Genomic DNA, 19,192 nt, shown 5'->3' on the forward strand with positions numbered 1-19,192 from the left:
TGTGAAATGTGGGGACCGTGGAGTCTTACCTTTTTTCAAATGGTCTGTCATAATGTCCGACAATGTATTAAAACCAACAACAAAAACATTTGCCATTAAGTAGATTCCTACTCATTTCACTGTAACCTAGGGGATTCTAACTCATAGCAACCCTATGTAGGCTTTATGTGGCTGTAAATGTTTGTGGGAGCAGGAAATCTCATCTTGGTCCTGAGGAGAGGCGTTTTGAACTGCCAACCTTGCTAGCAGACCAACACTTACTTCACTGTGCCACCAGAGCTCCTTGACATTGTAATAGGTTTATAGTAGAAGGTTGCTTGATACACTACTTAGTAAAGGAAGGAAAAGAAGGCTATTCCTGTTAGAGCAGTGGTTCTCAACCTGCGGGTCACGACCCCTTTGGGGGTCGAACGACCCGTTCACGGGGTCACCTGATTTGTAACAGTAGCAAAATTACAGTGATGAAGTAGCAACAAAAATCATTTTATGATTGGGGGTCACCATAACATGAGAAACTGAAAGGGTCGAGCAACCGCTGTGCTAGAGGATCCAAATAACCAGAATATCAAATAGGTAGGAATCTCTGGGGAAGCAGAGGGGAGCCCTCAGAGTGAGAATTCTGGACTAGGCAGTATAGGAATGCACACTTGATAGATGGGGTGATACCAGGTTGTTAAGAACACACAGTGTGGTAGACTTGATAGCAATAGAAGTTTTTAGGAACGAGAACGTGCTGATAACGATTAAGACTAGAGATAAGAAGAACTACCATCCGAGAGCTAAAGGCCATACCTGAGGCCCAAGAAAACTAACCTGGGAAAATACTGGTTAAACTTAAGACACCTGAAAATACCCAGTAGTTTTTTTGGGGGGAAGGTGGTGGATGATGACATAGTATATTATTATTTGTTTATTGCCCACTTAAAAAAACTTATTGCCACATAATCAACATACAGTTCAATTTAATTGTATCAGAAAGAGTTGTGTAATCATTACTATAATTGGTTTTAGAACATTTTCTTCTTCCTTATACTTGTTGTTAGCTGCCTGTTTTACCCCAAGCTCCTCTGCCATAGTCTTAAGCAACCATTAATCCAGTTACTGTCTCTAGATTTACCGATCCTGAATTTCAGGTACAAAAAAACTAACATTAACAAAGTCAAACAGGAAAACCTCAATCAAAAAGAAAGAAAATATTTAAAAAGTAGAACAAATTTAAAATAGATTAGAAGAGAGAACAAATGATAGGGTATTAAATTTTAACTTAGCTACATCAATCATGATCACCTTTACAATCCTCTCAGCCTGTTAACAAGACTGTGGTCAGAAGGGAGTCACTAGAGGCTTATCGAAGGGGACCCTGCAGATGGGATTTGGATTTCATCTTTACAGCCTCTGTGAACCAGGTGTTCACAATGTAAGCTCTGATACCATTCCTTCCCTTCAGATTTGGACTTTATTATTTATAATCCTTGGATCACACAGGCTGGTGTGCTCCTTCAGTGTGGACTTAGTTGATACTTCACTTAGACGGCTGCTTCTTTGAAGCCAAACCTCTAAGACCCCGAATGCTATTCTTTTTGATAGCTTGGCACCCTCTACTTTTCTTCTCATACATGACTATAGCCCTCATGTCTTCAGCGGTCGCTTTATAGCAGTGGGCATCAAGCAGGGACAATATCACAAGAACGGATATTCTTAGGTTGGGGCTAGAATTAAGTGGGCGCCCATATGATAGTGTTTTGGAGGGTTTAAATGTCAAGGAAAAAAAAGGAATAGTTGAAAAGATAGCCAAGTGTGATAAAAAAATTAGCAAGTTGGGAAGACTGATTTTCATAGTTGTTTGGCATCCTTGAGTCTTGTTTGTAACTACATTATAGGATATAACTTTTCTATTGGGTTTTCTGGGCTGTAATCTTCATGGGAGAAGATCTCTTGGTATTTTCTATGATGAATTTGTGATTTTCATATTCGGGCTGGAATTTGTGAATGGTAATTGGTCATCTAAGTAGAATACTTGCTGGCAGTAGGAAATAATAAAGTGAACATTATGTGGAAGCTTAAGAATAGAGAAATTTGAGAGTTATTAGCATAAGTAGTTAATGTATTACAAAGTGGTTTATAGCTTTATGTGCTCTTATTTAATAATTGAAGCTATAGGATACATTTTTTGGGGGAAATTGAATTTAAAGAAAATCTCAGTAAGGAGAGAGAATAATCAGTGAATGAGACAACAGTAAATATTTTAAACAATATTTTTAAAGCATATGCAAGAAGAAAATAAAAAAAAGAAAAACTTGTTAAAGCTAGCCAAATAAAATGAGCATAAAAATGGGCCTTTGCCAGTGCGATCACTAGGTGCCAAAGGGACCAGGTATAAGGCATCATGCAAAAAAAAAAAAAGATATAAGTGTGTGTATGTATGTGTATATGTATATATGTATGTGTATATATATATATATCATATTAAATGAAGGGGGAAGTGCAGAGTGGAGACCCAAGGCCCAAGTGTCAACCAATGGAGATCCCCTCATAGAGGGGTTTAGGAGAGGAGATGGGTTAATTAGGGTGTGAGGTAGTATCGATGAAGAACACAGCTTTCCCCCAGATCCTGGATGCTTCCTCCCCCCAACTACCATGATCCGAATTCTACCTTGCAGGGCTGGATAGGACAGAGGCTGTACACTGGTGCATATGAGGGTTGGAGGTACAGGGAATCCAGGGTGGATGATACCTTCAGGACCAAGGATGTGAGGGACGATGCTGGGAGAGTGGAGGGTGAGTGGGTTGGAAAGGGGGAACTGATTACAAGGATCCACATGTGACCTCTTCCCTGGGAGAGGGACAGCAGAGAAGAGGGGAAGGGAGACTCCAGATAGGGCAAGATATGACAAAATAACGATGTATAAATTACCAAGGGCATATGAGGGAGGGGGGAATGGGGAGGGAGGGGGGGAAAAAAAAGAGGACCTGATGCAAGGGGCTTAAGTGGAGAGCAAATGCCTTGAGAATGATTGGGGCAGGGAATGTATGGATGTGCTTTATACAATTGATGTATGTATATGTATGGATTGTGGTAAGAGTTGTATGAGTCCCTAATAAAATGTAAAAGAAGAAAAGAGAAAAAATGATTAGGGCAAAGACTGTACAGATGTGCTTTATACAATTGATGTATGTATATGTATGAACTGTGAAAAGAATTGTATGAGCCCCAATAAATTGTTAAAATAAAAAAAATAAATAGCCTTTAGTAACAATAAAAAAAAAATGGGCCTTTGGGTGTGCTTAGATATGATTGGTGAACTTCAAGAGCAGTTTCAGAATGGTCACATTCATGTAAACAGAGTCCACAGTCTAATCTTCAATTAATAAGGAAGGAAAGGTGAGAATCCTGGAAAAGTAAAAGTACCGTTCTATAGAAATCAGTAGCTCCAGTAAATGGCGTTGTGCAGAGGAAGGAGTGTTCTGAAGGAGGAAGAAAAGTGTCTGTTTTAGTGGTGGACGTTATTTAAATGACTGTGAAACGGAACATGCAGGCCTCTTCTGAAAGGGTTAAGGAAAGATCAAAAAATAAAGTCTGTTCTCCTAATTTGTGATATTATGTTATATAAAGTCCGAACACCAAATTATCAAATATTCAATCACTATTCTGGTCACAACCTTTTGGTCAACCAATTAATATGTAAACATCTTTTGTGCATGTTTCTGCTTAAGACCTATTATTTTATATTTATAAACATTGAACTCAAAACCAACAGCACTGTAACACGTGCCCGGATGAAGCTTACTCAGCACATGTATTTTCATTTTAAGGCACATCACAGCCTTTTTGCACTTGGCTGTACTAGACAGCACTTTGCAACATCTTAAACAGCGAAACCACCAATAGGAAACATAGGCTTGACACCTGACTCAGGAAGGCACTCTGCTTTTGACTTCATCTGGCAACATGTATGTCTAATGCCTCACATTTCTTCACTGCTTTGCTGTTAACCATGAATAATTGGGAAAGTCAGCAGGTATTTTTGTTAATAAATCATTTTATTGGGGCTCATACAACTCTTATCACAATCCATACAAACATCAATTGAGTAAAGCACCCTTATACATTCGTTGCCCTCAGCATTCTCAAAATTCGCCTTCCACTTGGGTTCCTGGAATCAGCTCATTTTCCTTTTTTTACCTTCCCCGCCCTCCCGTCAGCAGGTATTAATCTTGGGGTTACAACTAAATTTTAGTGAGTGGCTTAACTTAGGTACATTGAATCTACAAATGAGAATTGATTATATTCATTCTTTGAATTTTTTGGTAGTCATTTTAACAAACAGGATAAATGCAGAGACAGTTAAGTCATGTAAAGGTTTCATGTGTACAAGTTAACAATCCATTCATGTATTGTGGCCTGAAGCTAGATTATACTTATATAATTTCCTTTTCTCAACAGTGTTTTAAATTCTTTATTACTGGCTAAATTGATGACACTATAAATAAAATTACCTTATGCCCCAGGGGGATGACTTACAATGTTAAAGAATGATATAATGATGTCTCTAAAGGGAACTAGAGACTATTGCAAACCATAGCTCTTTGAATGGATTTGGGGCTTGCACTTAATTCTAACCCCTACCTAAGAACCCTTACTTCTTATGACATGGCCATACTTGGTAGTCACCCACATCAAGAAATCACTGAAGGTAGGGGTGGTGCTATAGCAAGGTGTGGTGCCTGGCTATCAGAAAGAATAGCATATGGGGTCTAAAAGGCTTATTTTCAAACAAGCAGCCAACTGAGTGAGGGGTCAACTAAGTCCACATGGAAGAAGCACACCCGCCTGTGTGATTCAAGGATTGTAAGTATTAAAATCCAGAGGAAGGAATGGTAACAGAGCTTAAACTGTGAGCACCCAGTTTGCAGAAAGCTAAGGATTTTGGAAGCCCAGAATCCATTTGTAGCCTGCATGTATGAAGCCTCTGTTGAATCCCGTCTAATTATAGTCCAGGGATATGAATTCCTGCTATCTGAGAGCTTGTGAAGTCGATTCTGGCAGATTTAGTTAGGTTAAAATGTAATGCCTTATTTGATTTCCCTTTTGACCCATTTTGAAGTTGTTTCACTTTTTAATACTTTATGCTTTCTCTTGGAAATAGTTCCATATTTTGTCTAGACATTGTCCTTTTTTGTTTGCTGTTTCATGTTTATCTTTTGATGACTTTATATTTATGAAATCCAGGATAGGTGGATCTATTGAGACAGGAACTGAAGTGATGATAGAGGCATTGCTCGGGAGGCTGGGGAATATGGGGAGCTAACAGCAATGAAGATGAGAAAAAAATGTTCTGAAACAGATTGTGGGGATGATTGCATATTCTAAATTTATGATATGTGAAATATACCAATAAAATATTTTTTCAAAAACATTTTATTCTTAGTGGAAACAGGGTAAGGATTTAATTTTAGGAATTTGGAGATAATATGAAATACCTCCTTTGGGTAAAAACTAATTTAAAAACAACAGTTGCCATCAAGTTGATTCAGACTCATGGTCACTTCCATGTGTTGCAGAATTCAGAGGGCTGCAGATTGCCAGGTGGGTAGAGTCAAACCACCTACCTGTTAGCTAGTAGTCAAGAGCTTAACCATCTGGGATTCCCAGGTACTTCTTCCTTTGGATAAAGAGGGGTTTTGGGGAGCTTGGTAAAGATGAGTGGAATGATAATCAAGGAAAGGTATAGGCCATCTTTTCCAGTTGGTGTCTTTAAATAACATGGTAAAACGAGTCATATCATGCTTTTTTCATACTGTGATGTTTTTGGATAGACGCAGTGAAAGCTTGTACGGACGAGAGCCGTACTATTGAGGAGAGAATAGAGGCCTGTCTCCCACTTTATGCAAACATGATCGCTCTGCACCGGCTTCTACAGAGGTAAAGACATTTGATGAGCAGTTAACTCTCCATTGGAAATGGATTATTTTCTGGGATGTGACTTTTTTTTCCTTCTTGCTAAGGTTTGAAGCTGCAGTAAAGCTTTGTGAATGTTTATTGGAATCATCTCCCATGAACTGCCAGTTGTTGGAAACACTTGGTGCATTATACTTACAAACAAATCAGCCTGACAAAGCCAGGGCAGTGTGGCTAATGGCATTTGAAAAAAATCCTCAGAATGCAGAAGTGTTTTATCATACTTGCAAATTGTTCATCTTGCAGGTAAAAAATATTTATGATCTTAAATATGATGTTTTTATGTTCCACGTATTCTTAATCATCCTTTAAGACATTTCAGACATCAGCTTCTCCTTGAAACACTTCCTGGTGCTTTATTTGGCTTCTTTGTAGACTGTAAATCTCCTCTTCATTCCCTCCACCTGTGCACTTACTGCATTACCTTCTAATTTTGTTTGTAGCTGTTTTATATAGTAGGCTAAGAACTCCTTGAGAGTTAGGATTGTGTCTTATTTGATTCTCCAATAACTAGCACAGTTGAAAACATGTCTTAGAAATGTAATGGATAATTTGAGTTGAAATTGAGACTGGGTAGTGTTAAGCTGTTGAATGCTTGGACTTGATTCAGCCGTAAGGATATAACATGTGTCAACATGTGTCCCAGACTTGCACTCTTACCTCACTGACTTCCAGCAAGGAAATCTAATCAGTATTTCGTGGCTCGGGGTGGGGGTGGGGTTTCCTCCTTGGAATATTTTGATTAAACATTGTAAGCCTGATACATATACCCTTTCCCTTTTTAAAAATAGAACCAAGGCGATAATCTTCTTCCATTTTTGCGGAAATTTATTGCATCCTTCTTTAAACCTGGATGTGAGAAGTATAGTAACTTGGATCTTTTTCGGTAAGTGTATAGAAATTGTTTGATTTGCAGAGGATGGAGACTAGTTCAGCTCATTGGAAAGATTGGTTTGGGGATTGATTCATTATAAGCTGGTTATATCTTGAAACAAACCTTTATAACAACCGGTTATGAGGGCAGTAAAATGTAAAGAAATGGAGGCAAAAATGTAAGATGCCTTGCATTCTTTGAATTATAGACATTAAACATATGTGCAGTAAAGGTTATACTAACATCTGAGTGACTCGTTTTTCTTTTATTGTATTGATAATGTTAATGTAGCACTTAGTTCTGTATCAACTACTTATAAGATCTGATCACATTGACTCTTTAAAAAAGTGGGTTTAATTTTTTTAGAGATCATTCTGTTGGGGGCTCTTACAGCTCTTAGAACAATCCATACATCAGTTGTATCAAGCATATTTGTACATATATTGCCATCATCATTTTCTAAACATTTACTTTCTATTTGAGCCCTTGGTATCAACTCCTCTTTTTTCCCTCCCCCCCCCCTTCCTTGTGGCCCCTTGATAAAGTATAAATCTTACATTGACTGCTGTCTCCCTTCAAGCACATTTCTGTTGTTCATCCTCCCACCCTGGGAGGGATTATGCATTAATCATTGTGTTGGGTTCAACCCACACACACACCTTTCCCCTACTCTCCTGGTTTTTCTACACTCACTTCTGTTCCCCAGGAGTTTATCTGACCTGGATTCCATGTGCACGATGACTTGAAAAAATTTATTTCATTCGCGATATAAAGTGTATGTAAATTAGTGTACCTATTTCCTTCTTTAATTCTAGAGAAAATGACTCTTAACCTGAAATGTTGTTGAGTGAGAAGTTGAGGAATTTTTTTCTCCATCGTCACTTTCTCAGTAGCCCCTGTATTTGCTGCCTTCGTTGACTTTGCAGAACGCTCTTGTTCTAATAAAAAAGAGCGTGAAGTGTGAATCGGATGGAGGGAGATTAGAAAATTCTCTTCCCTTCTCATCTCTGCAGGGATTAGCAGGCTTGTTTTTCCCTTAACATGAAATATTTTAGGGTTGCAGGCCAGTGCCTCCCATTCCCTACTACCCAACTGTGCAGTGGTAGAGATAAAGCAGCCACCATCAACGGGTAAACAAACAGGCATGGCTGTTTTCCTATTAAAACTTCAGATGTAAGGGTAAGCGCTGTTTGCTGGCCTGAAGTTAAACAGTACCAAAAGGACATTTTTTATCATGGCATACTTCTGTTTTATATTAGGGAGAACTTGAAAGAAGACATAAGGAAGATTATATCCTAAAAAGGTTTCTTGGAAAAATAATGCTAATAAGCGAAGATTTAAAATCTTAGTTTAATGTTTACAAACTTGTTTTCTGCAAAATAGTGTCCTAAGGTTTCTCCATGTAATTTTTTAATTCACTACTTTCTGTCAAATCACTTGTCCTCCCACTCTAGAATTTTTTGTGAATGTGACAGTTTTATTTGAGATTTAGCAAAAAGTTTGGGATCACTGTGCTTTCCCTGACTTGGGTCTTTGTATCATGTCCCTTTATGGCAACCAGCTAATTGACAAGTAATTTTAGTACTTTTTCTACTTTGTTCCATCAAAATATCTCAGTTAATTAAAAAAGAATACATTTAAATACAAACTAATAATTAAGATTTTAGAGATTGCTCAACTTCCTCATGCTCATCCTCTTGTTTAAATTGTATCGCTTTACTTCTCTAATTCAGGCAAAGGACCAGTCCAAGGCTGAACCAAGCTCATCACATACTTGCTGGTTCTGGTCTTCCTTTGTGCATAGAGGTACTGGTAATTACCAGTTTCTGCCTTGGTAACTAATAAAAGATCTTCTTGATGCCAGGTTAATTAAGTGAAATAATAGTGTCAAGAAAAATTAGAAAATGGGCTACCTGCAAAAATAATCCATTATTTATGAAATTCTCCAGCTTTATTAAATTCTTTTCTTCTCATACTAACTACGACAGGAAAATGTTGTCCTATGCTACTTTATTTGGGCAGTACTAAAGACTGCTTACAAAAAGAGTGTGGACTTGTTAATTCAGGAAGTCTTTTTTTTAGTCAAGTAGGCAATAAGGAGATAATTTTTCATGTGAGACAACAAGTAAGGTATACCTTGGTATGAGTAAGCTTCATCAAATATATATTTTAAAAAGACACTGAGGTATTTTTTTTTGTTCTCATACTATAGGCTGATATACATTTTTTAGATTTATACATTTCCAAAGTTTGTTAATAGGATAAATCAGTGTGCTCTTGATCATTTCAAATTATTTTTTATTTCACAAATGGAAATTGTATAGCAAATGTTTTTAGAACTAACATTTGCATGAAGTTGAGTTCAATCAACTGCTATGTGACATTTACTATAAATACAAGTTGAAAGAGTTCTAGTGGGTAATGTTTATTTATATGTTTCAAATTAAAAGCCATAGAACTTTGCTTGAGGATTTATTTCACTTTACTGAAGTTAGTCTTGGGATTATAGACTCTCCCATACATTGGAAGTCATCTCTTCTGAGCCAAGTCAGTTTTCAATGGTGGAAGCTTGAAATCCTTAGAAGTGAAGTGATTAATTCATGGTCACACAGCCCGTCATGGCAAAGTCAGGATTACAGTCTGACACCTCCATGTCCCATCTTCTTCCCTTTCTTGGGTTTTCCCTCCATACAGCCTCTAGTCCATTAAAACCTATTCTCTTGAAATAATTTTTAAATCCAAGGTAAGCATTTATTCTAGATTGTCATTTTTGAGATTAATGTATTTCCTTTAAAAACATCATCCCTCAAGATGTTGGTAAGTATCATACGTTCACACAGATTCACATACATTTGGGGGGAAGAAATTAGTTAGCCCAGTAGATTTCATTACTTCTTACAGCTTTCACTCTTTCCCAAACTTATTTGATCATGACTTTTTAAAAACAAGTTTATATGGGCCAGTATCCCATAGGATACACTTTGGTGATGTGTCTAAAGTTAAACCTGTAGTGTGCATGTCAGAGAAAGGTTGTTTTCAGATAACGGGTTTTGTAGACACTTTTTTTATAGGAAAGTACAGTTCTATAAAAAGGTTTTAGATACTTTGGTATTCCCTTATAGTTTCATTTTAAATAAATAATATGGTGGCTTAGTTTGGGGAGTAGGATAAAACAATCTTATAAAGAGAGTTATTTGTGTAGGATACAAAAATAAAAATTTGGGAAAGTGATCCTAGAGACTTGACCATAGGGGTATGGTGTACATATGAAAGTAAAGTTACATTAATTTTTAAAACACTTCAATTAAAGCTGAGGGTTTGTTTTTTTGTTGTTTTTAAGGAGTCCATGTGTACATAGGCATAATTTCAAATAATTGTAATTTTGTTTCAGGTATCTCTTAAACATCCCAGGACCACTTGACATTCCATCCCGTTTATGTAAAGGAAATTTTGGTGATGAAATGTGTAACCACCAAATCCCTTACTTGTGGCTGATTTACTGGTGAGGCATTGTCTTTTGTGGAAAGATACCAGAGAAACAGCTTATATGCGTATTATTAAAATTTATACTGTACTAACATTAACATGTGAGTCAAGAAAAATTTTAAAGATGTTACAGCTGAATGCATATATTAAAAGATGAAAGAAGAATGTAAATGGTGCTAATATCTGTAGTGTTTACAATAGCCTGTCATTCCTTTACCTAACAGAGCGGAACTGTTGACATCCTTGTTTTTTAACAGTCTTTGTCACCCTCTTCAGTCAAGTATGAAAGAGACAGTGGAAGCATATGAGGCAGCGTTAGGGGTGGCCATGAGAGCTGATACAGTACAGAAGATTTGGATGGAGTAAGTTTAGCCTTCCTAATAAATACGGGGATTCTAGAATAAAGGGGACATGGTGGGCAAGGGGTGATCAGCTTTCTTGGTGAGAGAATTACTGGCTTGATGATTCTAAATTATCACAATATTTTTCTTTTGGCAGTTATCTTGTCTTTGCCAATAGTAGAGCTGCTGGATCCAGAAACAAAGTCCAAGAATTCAAATTTTTTACTGATTTAGTGAATAGATGTTTGGTTACAGTCCCTGCCCGATACCCCATTCCTTTTAGCAGTGCTGATTACTGGTCCAACTATGAATTTCATAATAGGGTAAGAACTTAAAACTTTTTGTTTTAGATGTTTATACAAAGGTAGAGACTTACATGCCAGAAAACCTCCTGTTTTGTTGTATGAAGAGAACTGTTTCTAAAATAACTTAGCATTCACTGTTAGTCTTGAACCAATGTCTTGTTAACTTTTCAAAGTTTAGAATGCAAAAATTGTGCTAAGGCTCAATTAGGATAAAATATAAATATTGATTATGGCTTATTTAAGAAAATATTCTCCTTCTAAAGTGAAAAAAGTTAGAATTCCCTGTAAGATATATACTTTGCATTGCAGTAATTTCTAGTGATTTTTAATACTCTCCCTTCATGAAAGAACCTGCTAGATGGGTAGTTGGATGTTTTACTGTAACAACAAAACAAGAATGGACTTACATAGTATAACTGCTCTTTTTTGAGATTTTGTCAAGCAAAGACAGGCTTAAATAGAGAATAAAAGCTAAAATCAAATGCCATTTGGAATTTTAAAGTTAGAACTTAATGATAGTATATTTATGAGATTATCTTATAGGTGTTTATTTTCATTTATTTGGGGGGGGACCCCCACCATTCATTCAGTACAATATAAACTAAATCTTATGTGTGTGTATATACACATAAGTATATGCATGCATATACATATATATGTGTATATATGCGTACCTGTATATATTGTTGGTTGTTTTTTGGGGGGTGGGGTGGTTTTGTTGCTAATCAACATAACCAATTATTATGCTTTGTGCTTCTATGCCATTCTTTATCCCAGGATCTCAAACCACTTTATGGACATTATGTCATTTATACACGGGCATTCCATGAGCAAGATGTGGCAGGTATTATTAGACCCATGACTTGCCCAACTATACAGCAAGTAAAGGTAGACTCAGGAATGAAATCCCGGACTCTGGCTTCTTGTCAGTGGTTCTTAGTCCATGGCTCATCACTAGACCATATTTTCTAATTCATTTTTGGAAAGTCACTAATAAAATTAATGATAGGAGCTGTAACTCACAGCATTGTACATTATTGTAATTTATATGTTCATGTCTTAAGGACCATTTTGGTTTTCTCATTAAAGCACATAGGTAATTTGGTTCCACATATTTGGTTGCATTCATTTTTACGCCCCCTCAACCTTTACAGGTAATTTTCTTTTATTTGAGCTGTGTTCCAAAGACCCAGCACTCCAAAACCTTGGAACGGTTTTGCTCAATTATGCCAACTAATTCTGGACTTGCACTGAGGTAAGAAAAAAATAATTTTTGTTTGTTCTTTGTACTTTTTTTTCGTAGTTTATAGACTTTCACATAAAATTGTTCTTTAAAATTTGGTAAGAACCGTCTTGTATTTTTACTATTTCCTCATTAATATGTACTATTTTTCTTTGAGCATATTATATAATACTTAGCTTCCAAAGCAATAAAAGTATTAAAATGAGACTATTTCATAAAGCTGGTCAGGTGATAGGGGGCATATAATTCCAATAAAATTATCTGTGTTTCCAGAGCACATACCTGCTGTCTTTAGCACAGGTATTATAAAATGTAAATGTTTTTTATGTGCCAAGGGAATGTTTGTGGAAGTTTTCAAAGTGTTAGACAGAAGTAATTGCTAATTATATATATCCACATTGCTGTGACATATTTAACATTATTTAGTAGCTCTTAAATATCACCATGCTGTGAAAACTGCTCAGATGCACCAAAAGTAGAGATGACTGCATTGGAACTCTCAAACCACATTAGAGAATCACTTATCTAGAGACTCTGCATACGTATAGAAAGCGATTCTGAAATTTTGTTGTTCCTCTTTTTTCTGGTTAGGATTAACTCATCTTAACCCTCAAAATTATTTGTTTTAATATAAAAGGTCCTGAAAATCTGAATATATTATGCTGTCAACTGCATGTTAATGCTTAGGCCTTCACTTTTACTGTCATTCTACTGCATCAGTTGTATCTTATGAATGTATGCTTGTGTTGGGACTTGTAAGATGCCTAAACTGTTTATCAAACAGTTCCCTTTTAAGTATTTACTTAGAATGTATGTGGGGAAATTATATATGAGATTGAAGATATTGAGGCCTGAAGCTATGATAGAGATAGCCATAATGCATATAGTGTTTTTATTATGAAAACTCTAAGCATACTAATCTGCAGAAGCTAGTGAAGGATTTGCATGACTAAACATCTTTGATAAGATATGTGACATAGAAAATGTAGTCATAAATTGACTAGCTTTCATTGGGGTAGGCAATTTGGGATGTAGGCAGTTAATTATTGGCAGTGTTAGTAAGACACCATTTTTGCATATTGATGCTTTCAAATTGTGATCATCATTATCCTTTTCCCACTGAAATAGAGAATTCAGTAATTAGTATATTTATCATTTTAGTTTTTTAAAAAAAAACACGATTTAGTATATACTCACTTTAATAAACAAAAATACCAGGAAATTGCATTAATACAATAAGTCTATTGTAGAAATCAAGGGCACTGTTTGGAGAGAACTTGGGTTTTTTGAAGATAAGCATAGGTCATGCCTGGACTTTCTGCTAGTGTTGTTCCAGGGTCATTTTGGTGTAAGAGACATTCTACCATTGCATTGACGGGATTTAACTGACCAAAAATTACAGCTCGGTAAACATTCTGTTCATAGAACACATTTGGGAGTCCCGACACTTGGAATGCTTTGTTCATTTTACTGAATATACTTTACAGGCTGCTTCAACATGAATGGGAAGAAAGCAATGTTCAGATTCTGAAACTTCAAGCCAAGATGTTTACATATAATATCCCAACATGCCTGGCCACCTGGAAAATGTAATGCAACAATCATATACATGTTTTTATAGCTATTGCTTGTATTTATAAGGTTTGCTCCAGACAGGTAAATCTGAAATGACATCTACTTTCTCCTGTGGGCATAGCTCTAATTGAGATTTGTTTTCAGTCCTTGCTGAGGTTTTTACAATAAGAGGATACTTACGGTTAGCTAGTAAACATACATCTGATATCTGTTTTCAGACTACCTCTTTTGAAATACGAGGTGAGCCTCCCTCACGTAGTCTGATTTCTTCTAAAGGTGACAGTGCCAGGGTTTTTCTTTTTGAACATTCTATTGTGCTTTAGGTGAAAGTTTGCACAGCAAATAGTTTCCCACTCAGCATTTCAGACACAAACTGCTTTGTGATATTAGTTGTCAGCCCCACGGTGCAGGTATTTTTTTCACTAGTAATAAGGAGTAATTTTTTTCATGAACTTTATATTCAAAACACTGGTCTGTTTTTAATTCTTGTAAAGTTGATAAAATTGTTGAATTTTTCTTTTTCACTATAGGTTACCCTCCTTGGAAGTTTAGCCTGTTACTTTCAGGAAGTTTTGTATCAGATTCCCACAGTCAGTATTCTGCCAGTGGTGGTGTCCCATTTTTTTTTCAAAGATATATAAATTTTTCTTTTCCTTTTTTTTATATTCCTTTTTTATCATAGAGCCATTGCTGCTGAGACTGTTCTGAAGGGACAAAGAGAGGTAAGCTACATTGACCATCATCAGATGGGTTGTATTTTTAAGCTGTTTGCTCCTTTGGTGACTTTTCACTTGAAAAGGATTAAAGCATAAAAGTTTTCATTCTAAGAATTCTAAATAATTGGAAACTTCAAAGCCCAATGTAATCATTTTGTCTGGAATGATCTTATATTGTGAAATGCTGTCCCTTTTAACAGGGTTATGAAGGTATTTTTGTTCACGTTTCCTGATGGAGTTGTGTGTGTATCTATCTTACAGGTCCACCGTTTATATCAGAGAGCCTTACAGAAGTTACCTCTTTGTGCATCACTGTGGAAAGATGTAATGCTTTTCATCTTTTATTTTACCTTGATGTTTTCCTATGAATTTTCTGCATGTGCCATATCCATTGATGTGGTGATGCTCATATTCTAGCTAAATCTTACTTCCATGCTTCCCTGTCTTTTACAGCAACTCTTGTTTGAAGCATCAGAAGGAGGTAAAACTGATAACCTGAGAAAACTAGTTTCCAAGTGCCAAGAGATTGGAGTCAGCCTAAATGAGCTCTTAAATTTAAACAGTAACAAAACAGAAAGCAAGAATCATTGAACACTGGGTGCAGTCAGTTCTAAGTCCTTATAATAATTGCCAAAATCATTCGAATGATCCTTCAAGATTAGGCTGATCCCTGGCTAAGGTCTGTGTAAAGCAGACAAGTATTATCGATCATATCAAGTTCCTTACAATATCCTATCCTCAAAACCGGAAGCAATGAACATGACCCTCTTCAGTTGGATAAATGAACTTCCTGTTTGGCCTGCTTCTAGGCCCAGCCAGATTGTCATAACATCATGTACGTAAGTATAGCCCCTCAAAGTGACTGACATTTATTTTCATTTTATTTGTGTTATTTTTTACTTTTTGCCCTTTATGTTTTGCTATTCCTGATTCACTTGACACTCTCTGATGCCTGAGAGATTCCTGTGTGGGGTTTAATTTTTAGGGCTGTGTTTACAGTTAAAAAGGCAGTCCCTTTTGGTTCTTCCTTTTTAAATCTTTTGAGATTCTTCATTTCAGGATATAAACGTAAGCAGTCCATCTTAAGGAAAGTGTAACTGCCATGGCCACAAGTCTGCTAGTTGCACTTGAATTGCCCTAACGGGGTGGTTTATTGCCCTCGCTACGCTCTGGACTCCTTGTCGAGACTGTTTAACTTGAAGATAAAAGAAACTATTGCAAATGCCAGTGCATCAGAACCTAAGAGTGGTCAAATATGTGCAATTTTTTTGTAAAGATATTTTAATTTATAATAAAGTTTAACAGTTTAAAGAAGTTAATATTTGAACTGCTTTGTATTGAAATACTACATTGTAGTATTAAAATTGTTTATATACAAAATATTTTGAATATAAGTTAACTTTTTTTAATGTTGCTGTCTTTATTTTTCACAATCTGATGGGAAATGGTTAAAGTCAAGCGTAGTTAGTCACTATAAACTTTTTTTTTTTTACCATAAACTCATCACTATTTCCTTACATTGAACTTAATTGTCTTATTTAAAAACACCTTTAAATGACTTTACTATTAGGATTAAAAAAAATACACATTTGCCAATTCAATAATGTAGACAAATTAGTACATCATTACGAAAGTATTTGACCTTGGTTTCTGCAGAACTCCACTCTGGCCGTGCCTATAACTCTAGGGCTACAACCATGTAAGCTCTACAGTATCTGGATTCCATGGATCACTGTTCACATGTCCACGGGTCACCGTTCACATGTCCATGGGTCACTGTCCACACGTCCACGGGTCACAGTCCACGGGTCACCGTCCACACATCCACGGGTCACCGTTCACACGTCCATGGGTCACCGTTCACATGTGTCTTGGGCTAGGCAGGCTAGGACCCTCGCATGTGCTGAAGAGCTATCTTCTTTTTTTTCAGTTATTACACTGCTGTCGCAGGTCAGGAAGCTGCCTAGTACAAGGTACAACACGGCCTTCGATTCCCTCTTGAAGTCAACCTTTCCTTTATTCACAAACTTGCTTTAGCTTCCACAGAAAAAGAGCAAATACTGCTTACTATGCTGAATCCTTCCATGGTCAGGTTGCCTTATTTTTAATGTGCTTTCAACAGGTAATAGTTAAAATATTAAAACACTGGGGTAAAATTATATGGTTATTTACAGTAATGAACAGTGAACTGTATGGTTAAAGGTTTTCTTTGGGCAGAGTGTTGTCTTACAGTGAGAAAAATCTAACCATTGAGAACTCATACCACATCGCACACCACCTCCGAGGGTCTGGGGGTGGGGCCAGACACAGCAAGGGGCACTTGGGGCTGTGCATTTTTATTGCTGCTAAAGGAAATGGAGTGGCAAATTACAGTGTATTTTTATGTTGTTGGTTTTTTCCTTCGTTTTAGAGAACATAGCCCAATATTTCTATTTGCCTTTTAACGGAAAGTGGACCTTGTAACAATGTCATTGAATTATCTAAGGCGGTTTGCTTTCAATTAAAGGGCATATAAACCTACATCATAAAGCAAGCAAGAATCTCCAGGTGCAACATCTAAGAGTTAAAGGCACTAAGCAAGCCAACAAAACAGGTGATTAAGATAGACAACAAATACAGAGGGACTGCATTGAAGATTGTGGTTCAAATATTTGTTTTGTTCAGGTTGAAAAAGTAGGAACATGTGGTTAGAATGTTCAAAGCAGAGCCAACCTTCTTAGTTAAAACTGTCAGGTGTTCACCGATAAGTAACAGTCTCCTTATGAGGAGAGGGCAGGGAAATAACAATTGGGGTGACCTTTCAGGTTTGCAGATATGTCTGCAAATGTTTCATTGCCCTGAAGTGCATATTAACAAGGATTATTACGCAAAGTCACTTGGAACAAGAGCTCTTCAAGAAAAGACAGACTTCTGACTTTTCTCATATTGTCTCTTTTTTGTGCTATACAATTAGGTCTACAGCTTTCCAAGTTGTGGTACATTTTCCTGTTTATTTCTGTAAGGCTCTAGTCTGTATGTCTATAGTTCCCAAATTAGTACCCTCCTGTTTTCTGCATCATTCCTCGCATGTGCTGTCATTTTTGTGAGTTGAGGGCAGGGGTCAGTGAACAGCCACCAACTTCCTTCATCACAGCCGTTCACAACCTGTGGGTCGCGACCCCAGATTCATAACAGTTGCAAAATGACAGTTATGAAGTAGCAACGAAAATAATTTTATGGTTGGGGGGGGTCACCAGAACATGAGGAACTCTATTAAAGGGTCGCGGCACTAGGAAGGTTGAGAACACTGCTTTACCGCCATTCTCAGTAGCTGTATTTTTTTTAGCACCACTTGACTAAAGTGACTTAAACATTTACAAAAAGATGCTTTGTTTTGGTCTGACATCTTCGAGAACGAGAGAAGTGTGTGTTTTACAGATAGTCTAATGAATGTGAAATTTGACTTTACTTTCAGTTTAATGACCTTCCAGAAGGATCCCACAACAGTTTTCAGAATGAAAGCAGGCATTTTTTTGTTTCTGTCCAAAGTGAATTTGAGTTCTGTGCCAGGCACTGTCAATGCAGAAATGAATTAAGAGGTTTCGAGGATGTTCGTGTCTTAGCAGACAAAGGAGGTTTATCTGATGGGATCCCTTATGTTGGAGATCAGTAAAGTCTTCCTGGATAGAAGTGAATTAGTCGATCAGAAAACAGCATGAAGAAAAATCGGGGCCAATAATATTTTCAAAGTCCTTAGGTGATGCAGGAGTTAACCTGCTGCGTTGCTACCCGAAGACTGGAGGCGTGTGTCTGCTCAGATACCTCAGAAGGGTCACTCTGTTTAAAACCAGCCGATGAAAACTCAAGGCACATACTTTTACTCTGCTGGGCTCGCAATGAGTTGACATCCCCTGATTAATATTTCAAAAAAAAAAAAATCTGACAAAAATTACCTTGGCATTGTCAAAGGATTATTTATGTTCTTAGGTGCCATTGGATCATTTCTGACTGATAGTGACCCAGTGTCCAACAGACGGAAACTGCCTGGCCCTGCAGTGTCTTCTAATTTATGTGCAGCCGTGTCAGTCATCTTGTTGAATGTCTTTGGTTTTTGCTGAGCTACCACGAATTGATGGTTACAGCTGTTTCTTAATTTGAGTGCCATCTTCCAATGATGAGTCTGAACGCTTAGCTTCATCATGTTATTAAGTTTGACTCCTTCCAGGATGCCGCTCTTCTCCATGTTTTGAATGCCGTCCAATCGGGTTCATCTTCTGGTAGTATGTCAGACAACGGTCCACTGCTATTCATGACTTTTTCATTGGCTAATCCTTTCTAGCATGTTTTGCACCTGGATCCTCTGCTAATGCTTGAAAAACTGATGGCATAATTTCAGTATACACACAAGCCACCACAGGAAGGCAAACTGAGAAGCGTAGTGATTTATTGTTAGGATTGGTATGTAAAACCATTTTAATTGATTTTAAAAGCTGCTTTGTGCTGATTCGTTCACACCTGGCATTTGTTAGACCTGACGTGACAGTTAAGGCACGCATAGCTCCCTAGCCTTATCTGCCTTGAGGAGATCCTCTTGGACACTGCACCTTGGGCTTCAAATCCCTGAATATGACTGGCTAGAAGTCATTCTATAAAGTTTTATTGGCCGGTAATCTACATACATAATAGTTCAACCTACAAGAAGGGTTGTACAGTC

General features: G+C 37.0%; 1 protein-coding gene across 1 annotated transcript in view; it reads left to right on the top strand.

Annotated features, from left to right (window-relative positions):
- The window catches only part of ZFC3H1 (zinc finger C3H1-type containing), a 62,392-nt gene extending 46,579 nt beyond the window's left edge, over positions 1-15,813 (top strand). Inside the window, exons 25-35 of the mRNA XM_075551273.1 lie at positions 5,818-5,923; positions 6,007-6,205; positions 6,751-6,845; positions 10,225-10,335; positions 10,577-10,681; positions 10,818-10,983; positions 12,120-12,220; positions 13,696-13,797; positions 14,466-14,505; positions 14,761-14,823; positions 14,953-15,813. Coding sequence (XP_075407388.1) covers positions 5,818-5,923; positions 6,007-6,205; positions 6,751-6,845; positions 10,225-10,335; positions 10,577-10,681; positions 10,818-10,983; positions 12,120-12,220; positions 13,696-13,797; positions 14,466-14,505; positions 14,761-14,823; positions 14,953-15,090 — 1,226 coding nt within the window. The 3' untranslated portion in view covers positions 15,091-15,813. The remainder of the gene's footprint in view (positions 1-5,817; positions 5,924-6,006; positions 6,206-6,750; positions 6,846-10,224; positions 10,336-10,576; positions 10,682-10,817; positions 10,984-12,119; positions 12,221-13,695; positions 13,798-14,465; positions 14,506-14,760; positions 14,824-14,952) is intronic.
- The last annotated feature ends 3,379 nt before the right edge of the window (positions 15,814-19,192 follow it).

The sequence above is a fragment of the Tenrec ecaudatus genome, chromosome 6 (genome assembly GCF_050624435.1).
Source record: "Tenrec ecaudatus isolate mTenEca1 chromosome 6, mTenEca1.hap1, whole genome shotgun sequence".
In the NCBI taxonomy this organism is placed as follows: domain Eukaryota; kingdom Metazoa; phylum Chordata; class Mammalia; order Afrosoricida; family Tenrecidae; genus Tenrec; species Tenrec ecaudatus.